Genomic DNA, 17,731 nt, shown 5'->3' with positions numbered 1-17,731 from the left:
GTTTGTTCTTTCAGAGATCAATTTTATAATGATAACTCATCAAAATGCAACCAAAATAAATAATCAACAAAGTTCTAAAAATATGTTTTAATTAATTAGTTGCTTTCTAAATGGCATTATTGATAAAGAATCTGCCTGCCAATGCAGGAGACATAAGAGAGGTGGGTTTGTTCTTCCCTGGGAAGATCCCCTGGAGGAGGAGTTGGCATCCCACTCCAATATTCTTGCCTGGAGAATCCCATGGACAGAGGAGCCTGGTGGCCTACAATCCATAGGTTCACAAAGAGTCAGACACAGCTGAGCATCTGAGCACTAAGCACATCTATAAAATTCTAAATAAAAGTGGTTTTCTCTCCATAGGTTTTTCCAAACACACTGACTTTTTATTAAAACACATACACTGAGCTAATTATATATCCCGCATTTTTAGATAAAGTCCCAAAAATGCATTGTGATACAGTTGGCCTCTGTCTACTCCAAAAATGGTGAAACTTATTCCAAGAGTAGCATGGCTGATCATAAAGTTGCTGGGTTTTAGACAAATGGAAGTAGAGATGAGAATCTTCACAGACTCCTGAGAGAAAAGCTAGTGTTAAGATTGGGCAAACCCCACTGAAAATGCTGTCTCTTAGAGATATAGTATCTAAGATTGTTAAAAATATTAGAATGTTGTATTTTATGATATAACAGGTAGTTAAATAACTCCAAAAATCAAAACTGATGATAAGAATTTGAAGGATTTGCAACCTTGTAATGTTAATTAAATTAATTAATTTTCATTACTCATCTTAATGAGGACCCGCTGCCCATTATTCTTAGATATCTTGTGCCTTTTGATTAAAAGTCATGGACTTCATCTTTGAATGCTTTTTTTCTTTTTTTCTCAGATGACACGAGAACAATACATATTAGCAACACAACAGAATAACCTGCCAAGGGCTGAGAACGCACAACTTTACCCAGTGGGAATTTATGGATGGCGAAAGAGGTGCTTATACTTCTTTGTCCTTCTGCTGTTGGTTACCATGATAGTTAACTTAGCCATGACAATTTGGATTTTGAAAGTGATGAACTTCACTGTGGTAAGTACCACCATGATTTAATAACTATTGCTTTGGTTCAAGGAAGATACAGCTTTATTGGTTTTTAATTGAAAGTTGTTCATGTTAATCTTTACAAGTTTGTCTTGGAATTTTGAAGACTGTCATATGATATTTTATGACTGCATTCAATATGTAATTATAATTCACATATATTACTCCCTGCCATTTGAGTATGGAGGGTGTAGAGCATGAGACAGCATAGTATATTGATTTATTAGGACATTGGAAAACTTTTAATTGATCAGCATGTATTGCTTGCTAAACCTGGGAATCTAAGAAATGAGTCTGCTTTTAGAAAAAATATTTCACATTAAAACTAATATTGTAAATCATAAGTTCTGTGGAAATACTTTATATACCACTCTATATTTGCTTTTTAGATAATATACTGCATGGTCAAATCTAAACCTTGGAATTTTCCTGGGCTGCATGGAACAATGTCTGTAATTATCATCAGATGGGAATCTTACCTTATCAGAGAGCATGGCATCTTATTTTATCAGATACCATCTTTTATGGTAAATAAAAGATAAACTAGAAATTAAATTGCTATCTTATGAAAATTAATAATTAGCAAAACCATTGTATAATCCATAGATGAATTTTGCCTGAGTCTTGACTGTGAACAGTAAACCTCTGAGGATGTCTTATCTGTTCTACAGATAAGACAAAATTAGCTGTTTCCACAAAGTCTGATTTAGCTCATTTCATGTTTACTGGCTAAATTCTCAAGTTTCTCTACTCTGCCTTTAAACCATTCTGCCTTTGCTTAGAGACTCCAGATATCTTCACATCCAAGCAGGTATCTTTCTTTGCTGACCAAATTGCTATTATTCTTTAGAACTCTGCATCCTCAGGGGTGCATGTAAAGCTGGCTATTTAAATTCACTGATCTTCCTATGTGGTGCTGCCTTAAAAAAAAAAAAAAAAACTCTGCTGTGTATTGATTTAGCAAGAGTAGTTTCTTTCTGACTTCACTAATACCTAATTCTAACTAGAAATAGAATCTCAAAAGAGAAAATGAGTTCAGCATCTGTCCACAGTGTAGGGCACTATGGTTGTGTGCAGTAGGAGCCTGGGGGGCAGGTGGCCTAAGCGTCCAAAGAGGAAACAATAAAACTGTGTAAATCATGATAAAACAGCATATGCTCATGAAGAAAAAAGAGCTGAGCAAAGGTTTCCATTTTTTCCAATACAGTGCACATTTTGAAAGGTGTGCCTCCAAGAAAATAAATGAAAGACAAAGAGATGGGCAGGATTCAGTGTGTTTTAGGATTGGAGAAAATAACTGCTTCCTAGACAGGGATGCAAGTTCAGTGTTGCTGAGCAAGGCCTGTGAGCCTGTGGGTGGCTAGAAGTGGAGTTGGAGGCTGCTAGCAGAATGACAGCTTTATGAGGCTCTGGTAACACATTTGAGCCATTATTTTGCCTCTGGAGCTGACTCATCCCCATATCCATCCCCCTCCTTGGGGAGGGGGGGGAACACCTTGTGAGTATTTGACACTCACTAGCTCTCCCTGTAGTCTTGTTCTTCTGAGCATGTCTCCTATGTTTACTTAATCATGTCTGGGCTTCATTTACAATTCATATATCACACAGTAGGGACAATGTATACACCCCTGCAGATTTTTTATGCTCTCTCTCTCTCTTTTTAGTTTATTTTTTTATTGAAGGATGATTGCTTTACAGAATTTTGTTGTTTTCTGTCAAACCTCAACATGAATCAGCCACAGGTATACATATATCTCCTCCCTTTTGAAACTCCCTCCCATCTCCCGCCCAATCCCACTCCTCTAGATTGAAACAGAGCCCTTGTTTGAGTTTCCTGGGCCATACAGCAAATTCCCCATTGGCTATCTATTTTGCATATGGTAATGTAAGTTTCCGTGTTACTCTTTCCATACATCTCACCCTCTCTTCCCAGTTGCTGCTGGCAACTTCTTCAACATCATTTTTCTTAAAAAACTTTTTTTTTTTTCTTAAATAGAGGAAGAGTAGGATTTTCCCCAAGTCTTACAGTTTTAAGCATTCTTTTTCTCCATTAAAAGACATCTTTTGAAATTTCATGAAAAATAGGATCAACTTTCTCACCTTAGGAAGTCTTGATTCTATGCAGTGACCAGGCTACAGGAATTTTGAGATGTGCATTTCTGAAGCATGTTTAAATTAATTAAGGAAATAAACTTAAATGAGTAATTACATGGCTTCATGCATCAGCCTGCCAATACCTTGCCGCATGCTGAGGCCAAGGCTGGTAAACCATTCAAGGAAAATAATTGAAACAGTCATCTCTGTCCTCAGGATCCACACAGGCTGTCTCTGTTACCTATGGAGCTATTTAATTTGAACCCCAGCTGGCCAAAATGTAAATGTCAACATATTCCTTGGGATAATGAAAAGGAGTTTATTTCTGTAGGAGTCTTGGCTTTTATTTTATTTTAGACATATCTTTCTCTTCTTGTTTCTTAAATCACATTTTATTTTTTATAATCAAAACAGAAAGCTATCCTTCCTTTAGCTATGTAAGCTATTTATATATATCTGAAATAAATGGAAATATAAGGTTGTAATTATTGTATCAAGATAATTTTTATAAATTATAAAATTTATAATGAGTCCAATTTTTATGAGTCCATGCAGTGACTCATAATGGTTTAGAAAAAATCCAAATTACTAAAGTAATTGCAGATTTTAGCAGTCTTGAATACTATACATTAGATTAAGTTATATGTACTTGAATAGTGAAATAATTTGTAATCATCTTACATTAGAGCAGTAAAAAAAATCAATTTAATGTTTTAACTAGTACATTAGAACTATATCTATTTCTGGCATGAATACCGAAAACCACTTGCCTTACTATAGTAAGAAATAGTAAATGGTGTGTAAGTTGTTTGGGGAGTGTTATTGATCTGCACAAAATGTATTTCACTTTCATTATAACTGTTGCCATCCAATACATGAAAATATGTGGCTGTTAACATCTTTTATTTGAGCAAACTGGGCATGCTATCGCTATCAAAATATTGTGTTTTCAGCACAGTAAGTGTAGCTGCCAACCTGTTTTATGATGCATCTTGGAGTCCATCATTATGGCCAGTATTCCACATGATCTCTATGGTTGATATGACATTTTTCTGTTTCTCATTTTGTGGAAAATAATATCACTTTGCTATTGAGATACTCAGCTGCAGCGAATCAAGACAAAGGAAATGACTTTATTCTACAGGGTGAAAAACTTGGGAGAGATATAAACAATAATTTCCTGGCTATGAGAGTTGATCGGTGTAGGCATGAGTTGAAGGGAGAGATTTTGAAACATCATTCTCTCAAGATCAGTATAGCCCAATTATATGCTTTTGTTGTTGCTGTTTGGTTGTTTGTTTTATTATCTTTGTGATTCAATATAATGGACTAATCCAAAAGACCTATCAAACTAGGCATTCTGCCCAGGCAATATTTTTTTCTTGGTTCAAGTGTTCACAGTAAGTAAATTAGCTCTATATTTGAAAACTGAAAATGAATATAATAATGAAGTATTCTCTTTAGACACGAGAGTACTGAGTAAAAGTTGGTGGCATCCAACTGCAACTTAATTTGATTAGACACATTAACTAACCAGCAGAAGAAAGCATGGAAACGTTAAGTGCCATTTATGGAGTGAAGATGAAGAGGAAAGTCATGAATGTTGTAAGTGAAAAGTCAAGGGTACCCAGATGTGGAGAATAATTGAAACAATCAGTGAACTGAATAAATTAGAAAAAATTCTTAAGGACTTGTATGATGAGTGGGATGAAGGTTGGATGAAAGAAAATCCCAGAAAAGGACCTGGGACATTTTTACTTCAACCACCCATATGTTTGTAGTGTTCTTTCTACAACATTCCCTTCATTTTGTCACTCAGTATCTGCTTAAACCTCCTTTGGATGATAAGCAAACCATCCCAGTAAATGACTGGGCTATTATTTGATATCTTGATGTTATTTGATATCTTGATATCTTGTTGCAATCTCCCTGTGTATAACTCTAATCACAGGATCCTAATTCCTTTCTTTGGATCTGACACTAATTTATCAACTAATTTATCAAGACCACAGTATGCTCTAGTACACACACACACACACACATACACACATAAATAACCAAATAGACACACACACATATATATATACACGAATACATGTGTACATACACACTTACACATATATACACTTATTCACATAGAGAGGGAAATGTCAGTCCACTCCAGTATTCTTGCCTGGGAAATCCCATGGACAGAGGAGCCTGATGTCTACAGTCCATGGGGTTGCAGTGAGTCAAACATGACTGAACATGTAGTCACATACACGTATAAACATCAAGGATAGATAGATTCTTTATCATATTGTATTTTAATCTCTAAAAATACAAATACATGAGAGACATTATTATGCAATCCCTTTGGTTTCTTTAGTTGCCACATACATTTTCCATTTCAAATATTTTCTTTATTATCTATTTTAAAGTATATATTTAGAAGATGATCAACCTTTTTATATCTTTCTGTTTATGGCTATTGGCTGTGGAGTCACTACTTTTTATCATACTTTTTTTTCTTTTCTTTTAGTGTACCATTCTATAGTTGATATTGTATACAATGCTATATTTAAATTTCCACTTACTGACTTTTTTAAAGCTAAATTTCTTTAATGTCAATTTTGGGGAAATATGAAATACTGTATTTTTTCTGAATCTTAAATCCTGTGCTCCTTCTAATACTTTAGTAAATGACACAGCACATAACGCCATCTCACCCTTGTGACTATTTAGTCACACTTAATCTTCAATGTCTGATGCTGTAAAGAGCAATATTGCATAAGAACCTGGAATGTTAGGTCCATGAATCAAGGCAAATTGGAAGTGGTCAAACAGGAGATGGCAAGAGTGAACATAGACATTCTAGGAATCAGTGAATTAAAATGGACTGGAATGGGTGAATTTAACTCAGATGATCATTATATCTACTACTGTGGGCAGGAATCCCTTAGAAGAAATGGAGTAGCCATCATGATCAACAAAGAGTCTGAAATGCAGTACTTGGATGCAATCTTAAAAACGACACAATGATTTCTGTTGCTTTCCAAGGCAAACCATTCAATATTACAGTAATCCAGGCCTTTGCACCAACCAGTAACGCTGAAGAAGCCAAAGTTGAACGGTTCTATGAAGACCTACAAGACCTTTTAGAACTAACACCCAAAAAAGATGTCCTTTTCATTATAGGGGACTGGAATGCAAAAGTAGGAAGTCAAGAAACACCTGGAGTAACAGGCAAATTTGGCCTTGGAGCACGGAATGAAGCAGGGCAAAGGCTAATAGAGCTTTGTCAAGAGAATGCACTGGTCATAGCAAGCACCCTCTTCCAACAACACAAGAGAAGACTCTACAATGGACATCACCAGATGGTCAACACCGAAATCAGATTGATTAAATTCTTTGCAGCCAAAGATGGAGAAGCTGTATACAGTTAGCAAAAACAAGACCAGGAGCTGACTGTGGCTCAGATCATGAACTCCTTATTGCCAAATTCAGACTGAAATTGAAGAAAGTAAGGAAAACCACTAACCATTCAGATATGACCTAAATCAAATCCCTTATGATTATACAGTAGAAGTGAGAAATAGATTTAAGGGACTAGATCTGATAGAGCGCCTGATGAACTCTGGACGGAGGTTCGTGACATTGTACAGGAGACAGGGACCAACACCATCCCCATGGAAAAGAAATGCAAAAAAGCCAAATGGCTGTCTGAGGAGGCCTTACAAATAGCTGTGAAAAGAAGAGAAGTGAAAAGCAAAGGAGAAAAGGAAAGATATAAGCATCTGAATGCAGAGTTCCAAAGAATAGCAAGGAGAGATAAGAAAGCCTTCCTCAGCGATCAATGCAAAGAAATAGAGGAAAACAACAGAATAGGAAAAACAAGAGATCTCTTCAAGAAAATTAGAGATTCCAAGGGAATATTTCATGCAAAGATGGGCTCGATAAAGGACCGAAATGGTATGGACCTAACAGAAGCAGAAGATATTAAGAAGAGATAGCAAGAATACACAGAAGAACTGTACAAAAAATCTTCACAACCAAGATAGTCACGATAATGTGATCACTGACCTAGAGCCAGACATCTTGGATTGTGAAGTCAAGTGGGCCTTAGAAAGCATCACTACGAACAAAGCTAGTGGAGGTGATGGAATTCCAGTGGAGCTATTTCAAATCTTAAAAGATGATGCTGTGAAAGCGCTGCACTCAATATGCCAGCAAATTTGGAAAACTCAGCAGTGGCCACAGGACTGGAAGAGGTCAGTCTTCATTCCAATCCCAAAGAAAGGCAATGCCAAAGAATGCTCAAACTACCGCACAATTGCACTCATCTCACACGCTAGTAAAGTCATGCTCAAAATTCTCCAAGCCAGGCTTCAGCAATATGTGAACCGTGAACTCCCAGATGTTCAAGCAGGTTTTAGAAAAGGCAGAGGCACCAGAGATCAAATTGCCAACATCCACTGGATCATGGAGAAAGCAAGAGAGTTCCAGAAAAACATCTATTTCTGCTTCATTGACTATGCCAAAGCCTTTGACTGTGTGGATCACAATAAACTGTGGAAAATTCTTCAAGAGATGGGCATACCAGACAACCTGACCTGCCTCTTGAGAAACCTGTATGCAGGTCAGGAGGCAACAGTCAGAACTGTACATGGAACAACAGACTGGTTCCAAATAGGAAAAGGAGTACGTCAAGGCTGTATATTGTCACCCTGCTCATTTAACTTTTATGCAGAGTACATCATGAGGAATGCTGGGCTGGAAGAAGCACAAGCTGGAATCAAGTTTGCTGGGAGAAATATCAATAACCTCAGATATGCGGATGACACCACCCTTATGGCAGAAAGTGAAGAGGAACTAAAAAGCCTCTTGATGAAAGTGAAAGAGGAGAGTGAAAAGGTTGGCTTGGAGCTCAACATTCAAAAACAAAGATCATGGCATCTGGTCCCATCACTTCATGGAAAATAGATGGAAAAACAGTGGAAACAGTGTCAGACTTTATTTTGGGGGGCTCCAAAATCACTGCAGTTGCTGATTGCAGCCATGAAATTAAAAGACGCTTAGTCCTGGGAAAAAAAGTTATGACCAACCTTGATAGTATATTAAAAAGCAGAGATATTACTTTGCCAACAAAGGTCCGTCTAGTCAAGGCTGTGGTTTTTCCCGTGGTCATGTATGGATGTGAGAGTTGGACTGCGAAGAAAGCTGATCGCCGAAGAATTGATGCTTTTGAACTGTAGTGCTGGAGAAGACTCTTGAGAGTTCCTTGTACTGCAAGGAGATCCAACCAGTCCATTCTAAAGAAGATCAATCCTGGGTGTTCATTGGAAGGACTGATGCTAAAGCTGAAACTGCAGTACTTTGGCCACCTCATGTGACGAGTTGACTCACTGGAAAAGACTCTGATTCTGGGAGGGATTGGGGGCGGGAGGAGAAGGGGACGACAGAGAATGAAATGGCTGGATGGCATCACCGACTCAATGGACATGAGTTTGAGTGAACTCCGGGAGTTGGTAATGGACAGGGAGGCCTGGCGTGCTGTGATTCATGGGGTCGCGGAGAGTCAGACACAACTGAGCGACTGAACTGAACTGAACTGAATCTTCATCATTAACCCAGTTAATATTTTATCCATAGCCATTTGCTATCTACCTAAGATGGCTAAAGTATGTTGCAATATGCTGTCATTTGTTGGTGTGTCCATCTAAAAACTTTCTACTCCCACAATTTTCTTCATTTCACTTTCTAATAGAACCATTACTTTGGAATGAACTTTTTTATCTCCATGTAACCAGCCAGTTCTTATATTTATCAAAGTTGTGTCCTCATCCTAAATGCATTTTGTTTCCTACCCAGAACCTTTGGATATGGTTAGACTTACATGAAGCTTGGGCTTCCCAGGTGGCACTAGTGGTAAGGAATCTACCTGCCAGGGCAGGAGACATAAGAGACGTGGGTTCCATCCCTGGGTTGGGAAGATCCCCTGGAGGAGGGCATGGAGTCCATAGAGTTGCAAAGAATCAGACACGACTGAAGTGACTTAGCGCACATGCACATGTGAAGCTTAAATATGAAATAGCCACATTTCATTCATTCTTAATTGCTTGTTTATCCTCACATTAGTGTGTTTATTACAAAATGGCTTCTTTTTATATGATCTTGTTTATTGTCTGTTGCCCTCTCCACAGATGGAATGTAAGTTCCATGAGGCCTAGGGTTTTGATGCTTTTTTCCACTACTGTATTCCCAAGGCAGAGGATGATGCCTTCCAGATGATTAGCCCTTCAGAAGTGTTTGTGGGTAAATATCCATCTTTAATGTTACCTGTACTGAAAGGCTACTAGCTCTTCATTTCACTAAGGTTTGTGCCTTTCCAAAGGCCCACTTGACGTGGGAAAGATTGAGATAAAACCATCAATTACCCCTGTTGTTTAAGATCTCATAAGCACAGGGAATGCTTCATGGTCTATGCAGTGGTTTTTATTTACTTCTACATTGAAAAAGCAGTTTTGTGTTCCGAATACCAAGTTTAATGATTCCCGGTAGCACCTGCAATTAAGACCTAACATATTCCAGGAAAGGAGGCCCAAACTTGCTTACCTGCATCAGTAGTACAGAGCGCTGCCATTAATAACACTTTCATTTATTTAATGTAAAATATATTCTTACCCCCAAAATATATACAATATGTATTTAAGGCACAAATGGTAATATTGATAACAATAACAGATGTTGAAATGAACGCCTGTGCCACATCCCTAAGTTGGAAAAATAAACTTTACCAATATCTCCTAACTCTATCTATATAGGACCACAAGATTTTTTTTCTTACTTTATTTAGCTCATGTGAATGCACATATGTGTGTAAACCTCAAACACTATTGTTTTTAAGTCAGCGAGGTTTATCCCTGTTAATGTTTGTTCCTACAATTTATTTATTTACTGCTATAAAATTTCATTATTAATATAACTGACTTTTTTATCAATTTTCCTTCTGAGTTGTTTCCTAAGTATTTTTGTCATTTAATTTGCTCTCACAAACAGTGATGCTAAGAACATTTTTGTATATTGATAACTGTGATTGCACGTGTACAAGAGTTTCTCTAGGTTCTAGAGTTTAGAGTGGATGTCTAGAAATATTGGCTTTTAATGTCAGATTTTATCCCTAAAGTGATGGGATCAGTTGATACCACCACTGGCAACCTATAAGGGTTTCTTTTGTTCTCCTTTTTTAAATTTTTTAACACCAATTTTGTTTTGGGGTATAGCCGATTAACAATTTTGTGGTTCATTTGTTCTCCTTAACAATAACAGAGAGCCACCAGCTAAGCTAAACTGCTGCCTCTTAAGCCAGAAATCTGATAGCCAGCTATCTCATGTAGATCCCGTTTATTAGTTGGCTTGTTTATTAATTTAGGTATCCCTTTCTGGCAGATTTACCCGTATGTCTGTTTTTAGTCATATATCTTATCTCTGTGGTGTTGTTTTCATTATATAATTACGGTTCATCTAAATAGGTACTGTCTCCTCCACTGGTTTTCCCAAAATCCCATAATGTGGGAATCCCTCAAGGAGCAGAATCAGGTCTTATTATCTCATTTATCCTGTTATCTTTTCCAGACACATAGTAGGTAATGACTTTTGGTTGACCATTTATAATTTTTAAAGGTCTAGATTCACTTTCAGTAGAGGGAACCTCAAATTTAATGTCTTGATTTTTCCACTAGTTCTTTCTGTAAAACTGCTTCAGAAGCTGATGAGTTTCGATTTTCATGTGCGGGTTTTTTTTTTTTTTTGGCTGAAATTTCACCCTCACTTAGTACCAGAATGGCATTGCTCAAGTCCATTCACATCATTGAGTCAAGTTGATCAGCCTCTCCTGATAAGAAGATATGCAAAGCACACTTTCTCCCAGAGTCCCAAAGCACTTAGATAAGATAGTTTTTCAGTGAAACGATAGTCCTTTGAAGTTCCAATTACTAGCTCTTACTGACTCCATTAGTAATAACTACAATAAAATCTCAGTCTTTTTTCTTTTCATGAAGAAGAAGGAAAAAAGCTTGGATTTTTTTATGTAAAATGCTCACTTCTGCACTATCCTACTTCATCTTTCTTGAGGCAAGGTCTATTGGTAATTAAGACTGGCAAGTACTTGTAATTTACCACCAAACTCCATACCCTCTGTGCCATCACTTATTACAATCCCTCTAGAAAAAGTAATTGAAACCTCATGTATGAGAAAAAGATAACTGTGTTTCCTGACTTCCAGCCTCTCTTGGGAAGGTACCTGCTACTATGAAGCCTCAGCCTGCCCTCCACAATCAACACACCTTCCTTGAAAGCCTCTTCATTTAACAGTTGAAATCAACGGCATATGGAGATTTTTCTAGAGAAATCTGTTGACCCAACTTGGTCTCATATTTAGGATATTAGTGATTTCCTGAATTTACTTTTATTTAAAAAATATAAGATATAGCACACAAAATGAGCCCCCAGTGATTATAAACTAGTTTCGTTACTGAAAAAAGATGAAAGGGATGAATAACAGGAGAAAGTAAAAAAGGGGAGGAATTTTATTCAAATGGTCCACAGGGCAAAAGCAGGGATGTGGGTTTTTATTTGCATTTCTCACAGAGTTGTTATAAAAAATAGACTCAGAATCAGACTTTAAAAACCTCTGAAGCTCATGCTCTTTATAGCCAAGCTTTATTCCTTTCAAAAACCTACAGATATATCACCATCTGCCTTGTGTATGCAACAATTTAAGAACATAATATGAGTTCATTTCTATAATCACAATTATTATATAACCAGGGAAATATCTTGAGTCTCTACCACACGTTGGTAAGATATTTTTCCCATAGAAAATTGGTGTCAATAGCAAAGTACCTCAGATTGCTGGTATTTCCAAAAACACCTCTCATCATCCATCAAACAGTGGTTAAAAGAATGAACTTGGGACCAGACCTTTGCATCCAAATCCTGATTTTGCCACTGATTAGCTTTATTACAGTCAATAAATTATTTAAATTGTGGCTCAGTTTCCTACCCTGTAGAATGGGTGCAAAGTTATTTTTATTAGATTGTTGTAAACATCAAAACAATGAAAATAATGGAAGTTCTTCAGAAGTGATTGTCTTATCCCAACAGCTAAGACTTCACCATTATTATATTACTCATATTTCTGCTATTCTTACTTCAGTTATCCCATACATTATCTGAGTTAATGATTCTATAACATTGAGCATAACACAGTACTAGAAGCATAAAAGGATCCAAAAGCACAGGTATTAACAAATAGTGTCTATAATCTTGTTTTTACTAATGATATGCATAAAGGTTAAGAGCATGAGCTTTGATACAGCCTGATTCCCACTCTAACTCTAGTACTACTGCTTAGAAGGATGGTCTTGTGTGAGTCACTTAACTTCTCTAACTCCAGTTTCTTCATCTGGAAAATGGTCAGTTAGTGTTAACCCCAAAGATACTAGAAGTAGTGAGTGAACTCATACAAAAGTGCTTAACATAGAGCCTCAGAGTAAGTACTCAGTGCCAGCTATTTGCAATGACAAACATTATTTCCATGCCTTATTAGTTATTCATAATGAGTTATTTGATGGTGTACATTTTATCAGAGAAAATGTTTTATTTCCTTGGCATGATGGAAGGATAATAAAGACTTCTTTTGAAATTCTAATTTGATGCTGTTATATAAAAACTTTACCCAAAACTTTTAAGAGAAACAGTTCAGCTGTTAAACATCATCATGATTTGGATGACACCAAGATGCTTAGTTTGAAAACTAGCATTACCGGAAAGAGACCCTACTGTCCTATCTGAATGAAGTGTTATTCTCTCAGTGGTGTCCAACCCTTTGTGACCCCATGAACGATAGCCCACCAGGCTCATCTCTCTGTGGAATTTTCCCGTCAAGGATACTGGAGTGGGTTGCTGTTCCCTTCTCCAGGGGATCTTCTTGACCCGGGGATAGAACTTGGGTCTCCTGCATGGCAGGCAGATTCTTTACTGTCTGAGCCACCAGGGAAGCCATGTCTGAATGAGGGAGCTCATTTTCCAGAGAGAGCTAATTTCATTTTGAACCATTTTGACAAATATAACACTTAAAAGCTGACTAACTGGATGATAGAGTGAGATTTCTGTTCTTGATCCTAAATGCTCTGAGTTTCTTTAATGTTCAGAGTTTTAAATGATTACCTGATTGATACTGCATTCTGAATTATTTTTGTAACACCCTGATTTATAACACTTAGGCTATAATCTCTAGATCCGAGAGTGATGTTGGCAAGACCCTGCAGCCCGTATTTATTTAGCATCTGATTTGTATTCAGCCAGATTATATGCTTTATAGACCAGATCTTATTGAATTTCACAACACTGCAAAGTAAATATTATATCCCCTTTGGCAGTTGAAGACCCAGAGGTAAGGGAAATTAGATAAATTTCCCAAGGCCCCACTGATGAGCAAGGTTAGAAGCTGGGGTTCTACAGTTTTAAAGTTCATGCTCTTTCTGCCACCGTTCATTGCATTAATGTTAACAAAATTCAGTTAAAATTACATTAACTCAAAATTCTTCATTTAATAATTTACCTTCCTATCTATTTCAGTGCATTCACACAATACCATTAGATGTGTAACTATGACATCATTGCTTTTTAAGTACACTTAAAATTTGTTAGACAAAAGATACTCAATCACCAGAACTATTTTAATTTAAGGGGGAAATGTACCTAATCTCTCATAGTCAGTAATTAGAACAGTGAAAACTCCTCTGTAAGTTCCGGTCATGACTGTACTTTTGAGTTTGGCAAGGCAAGTGTTCGTTTTAATTTCTGGATAGAGTGATGATGCTTATTAATGGCACCTTTATAAAAGGGACAATGATATTCATAAAGGTTATTTTATCCCTGTGACTCCAATCTAGTCTGTGCCCTCATTAAACTGTATTTTGCTGAGGAGTAACTAATTGCTCATGATGAAAGACCATTCTGAAGGTGATTTAGGATCATAGCTTTTGTCCACTTTTCTGAGCTGCCATTTCCATTTTCCCAATTAATCCCTCAGTATGTGAATCAAGGCGCCCACTCCAAGCCAAGGTGAAGGGGGAGTGAATAATTTCCGTGGCATGACGACCACTCCATGGGGGAGTGCCAGCAGTGGGAGCCTGCCTGCTGGAAAACCATCCGGTCTGTTCCACCCTTCAATGTGGTGTGCGTGGATTTATTACAGAATTTATGAGAGTGAATGGTACAGTTAATGTTGCAAGACTGCTTCCATTATAACCCTCTGTTTGTACCTCCTCATAATTTTCTGACAAATTGTCCCTCTCAGATGAAATCTTTCATGCTTAGTCTTATCCTAGCGGTACATTTTCTTTCCTTGCCTTTATAAAGAAAAATGTAGCCATTTTTTTTAATCCAAGTACAAACAAGTACCAAGCAATCATTCCTTGTACTGAATTAAAGTACAAAAACAGAGACATAAGGTAAACCTTGAGCTTTACATCCTTTCCGTTCCATTCAGTCGCTCAGTCGTGTCCGACTCTTTGCGACCCCGTGGACTGTAGCCTACCAGGCTTCTCCGTCCATGGGATTCTCCAGGCAAGAATACTGGAGTGGGTTACCGTCTCCTTCTCCAGGGGATCTTCCCGACCCAGGGATCGAACCCGGGTCTCCTGCATTGGGGGCAGACGCTTTAACCTCTGAGCCACCACGGAAGCCTTTACATAGTATGTGCTAACTTAAATACAGTTACATTAGAATGTCAGGTATTGTGCAGGAGAAAAGAAAGAATTGAGAAAATGAGTCATTGAGTAAAAAGTTATAGAAAGTACAGACTTGTTAGTTCCTATGTTTATTAGAGTGTATAATAGTATATAAAGATGCAAAGAGCTTTCATCCTGTGCCTGTTTTACACAGAGAAGCTGGAAGTTCAGAAAGATAAAATCGCTTGCCCATGCGGGTGCCTTGCAACCAGACTCTGAATTATGTTAGACCACATTGAACTTGAGGTAATAAGTGCATGTGTACTTGTTTTCACAAACAGTAGCATGTAGTATAACCTACGTAAATTGACTAATTTAGTAGGAAATTCAGGGGAAATTTTAAGTTTTAAAATGAAACAGTGCTAATTATCTTAAGGGTTAACATTTTGCTATTTTGTAAGAAAAAAGCAACCGTTTGTTTTTCAAAAGCATAATTGTAATGTCATATTTGTTATTTCCAGGCAAATATATTGTTTAAACAAAAGTCAATTTTGGGGCAGGAATTCATATGAATGTATTAATGATTTCACTATTGACCTTCTTGTTAGTTTGTAAACTCATTCCCAGATCAAAAAAATGTTAGCATCACGTAATAAATTAATACTACTAATACAACATATTAGTACAATTTATTATAAGCAATTTAGTTTGCTAGATAGTTTGATATATAGTTTTAAATATTTCCAGAAATTCACTATTAAACACCTTTGCAAATAATTACACTGTTTCAGGGGCTGTTTGTATCTGCTGATGGCTATCACCTTTGGGCTAGCTGACTTCTTCCTTCACAAAGCATGCATGATAGTTCATAATACAGCTTCAACAGTGTTCAACTATATTTCAACTTGTCTTATAAGTTCTACTGAATAATGTCATTGGTGAATTACTGTATATATCTGTTCTCTTGCAAATCACATATTTCTGCTATTTTAAGTTTTGTGTATTTCTGAGTTTAAGAAACTTTGAAACAGGCTAAGCCTCTTTTATCTCTCATATCCCCTTTATTTCTTGTTGATTGAGGGGTTAACTTAAACTAATCTAAAAAAGCACTGGACATTTGTTAGAAGTCTTCATATAAACTGACCAAGATTATCTCTTGATAATAGTTTTAGGTTTAGTTGGAGGAGGGAAGTGTAAAACCTAAATATCAGCATGACCCACATATTGTGTGTATGTGCATTCATTATAAAGAAGTGTTTATTTTCAATGTTCACTAGTGTCCAAAATGTGTGATTACTAAGGAGCACTGCAAATTGCTTAAATGATGTTTTAAACCTGTGTATATCTCCACTATATCATGCATTTTGATCTCACTTCTGATGAATTGCAATTATATGAATTGAATTCTGTTTTTCTATTTTTTCTGATATGCTTCAGTCCTGATTGATGACTTAAAAGTGATATTAACATTTTATATTTCTCTAAGAGATCTGGTTAGTGAGCTGCAAAAACCTCAAAATATTCAGATTTGCACCAGAAAAAACATAAATTTATTCAAAATATGTAAATACGTAGGTGTTTCAGTTCAGTTGCTCAGTCGGGTTCGACTCTTTGCAACCCCACTGCACTGCAGCACGCCAGGCTTCCCTGTCCATCACCAGCTCCCGAAGCTTGCTCAAACTTATGTCCATCAATTCAGTGATGCCATCCAACCATCTCACCCTCTGTCATCCCCTTCTTCTCTTGCCCTCAATCTTTCCCAGCATCGGAGTCTTTTCTAATGAGTCAGTTCTTCGCATCAATGGCCAAAATATTGGAGTTTCAGCTTCAGCATCAGTCCTTCCAATGACTATTCAAGACTGATTTCTTTTAGGATTGACGGGTTTGATCTCCTTGCAGTCCGAGGAACTCTCAAAAGTCTTCTCCAAAACCACAGTTCAAAAGCATCAATTACTTGGTGTTCAGCTTTCTTTATAGTCCGACACTCACATCCATACATGACTACTGAAAAAGCATAGCTTTGACTAGACAAAGTATGTTGGCAAAGTAATGTCTCTGCTTTTCAGCATGCTATCTAGGTACTTAAAGAAACAGAAATTGGTGTTAGTAAAAAAGGAAAGTATTCAGGCCACAGTTTGTTAGGGTGCTTTGGTTTGTCTTACATAATATGACATGCCTATGAGATTCATACTATTATCTCTACTTTAAAATAAAAATCTTTCCCCAAATTCACATAATTAAAAAGTGATGGAGTAATATTTTAATGTTTGCTTATCTAACTCAGCAGGCCAAATTTGCTCCACCTACTTTTGAATCATCCTACTGTTAATGTTATTGACACAACAGTTTCAGTTCAGTTGCTCAGTCTTGTCCGACTCTTTGCGACACCATCTGCAGTGATTTTGGAGCCCCAAAAAATAAAGTCAGCCACTGTTTCCCCATCTATTTGCACACCAGGCCTCCCTGTCCATCACCAACTTCCTGAGCTCACTCAAACTCATGTCCGTTGAGTCAGTGATGCCATCCAACCATCTCATCCTCTGTTGTCCCCATCTCCTCCCTCCTTCAATCTTTCCCAGCATCTGGGTCTTTTCAAATGAGTCAGCTCTTCATATCAGGTGGCCAAAGTATTGGAGTTTCAGCTTTAGCATCAGTCCTTCCAATGAATATTCAGGCCTGATCTCCTTTAGGATGGACTGGTTGGATCTCCTTGCAGTCCAAGAGACTCCCAAGAGTCTTCTCCAACACCACAGTTCAAAAGCATCAATTCTTCAGCGATCAGCTTTCTTTATAGTCCAACTCTCACATCCATACATGACTACAGGA

At 37.2% G+C, this 17,731-nt stretch overlaps 1 protein-coding gene across 3 annotated transcripts in view; it reads left to right on the top strand.

Moving 5' to 3' along the window:
* Window positions 1–887: 887 nt before the first annotated feature.
* Window positions 888–17,731, top strand: part of SGCZ (sarcoglycan zeta) — a 407,822-nt gene continuing 390,978 nt past the window's right edge. For all 3 annotated transcript variants that reach the window (XM_088832535.1, XM_088832536.1, XM_055416515.1), the window contains exon 1: window positions 888–1,082. In XM_088832535.1, coding sequence (XP_088688661.1) covers window positions 888–1,082 — 195 coding nt within the window. The remainder of the gene's footprint in view (window positions 1,083–17,731) is intronic.

The sequence above is a fragment of the Moschus berezovskii genome, chromosome 26 (assembly GCF_049115385.1).
Source record: "Moschus berezovskii isolate FMDL1 chromosome 26, NW_MosBer_1.0, whole genome shotgun sequence".
In the NCBI taxonomy this organism is placed as follows: domain Eukaryota; kingdom Metazoa; phylum Chordata; class Mammalia; order Artiodactyla; family Moschidae; genus Moschus; species Moschus berezovskii.
Note: the sequence above shows the minus strand (reverse complement) of the source record. Positions and strands in the feature narration are given on the sequence as shown.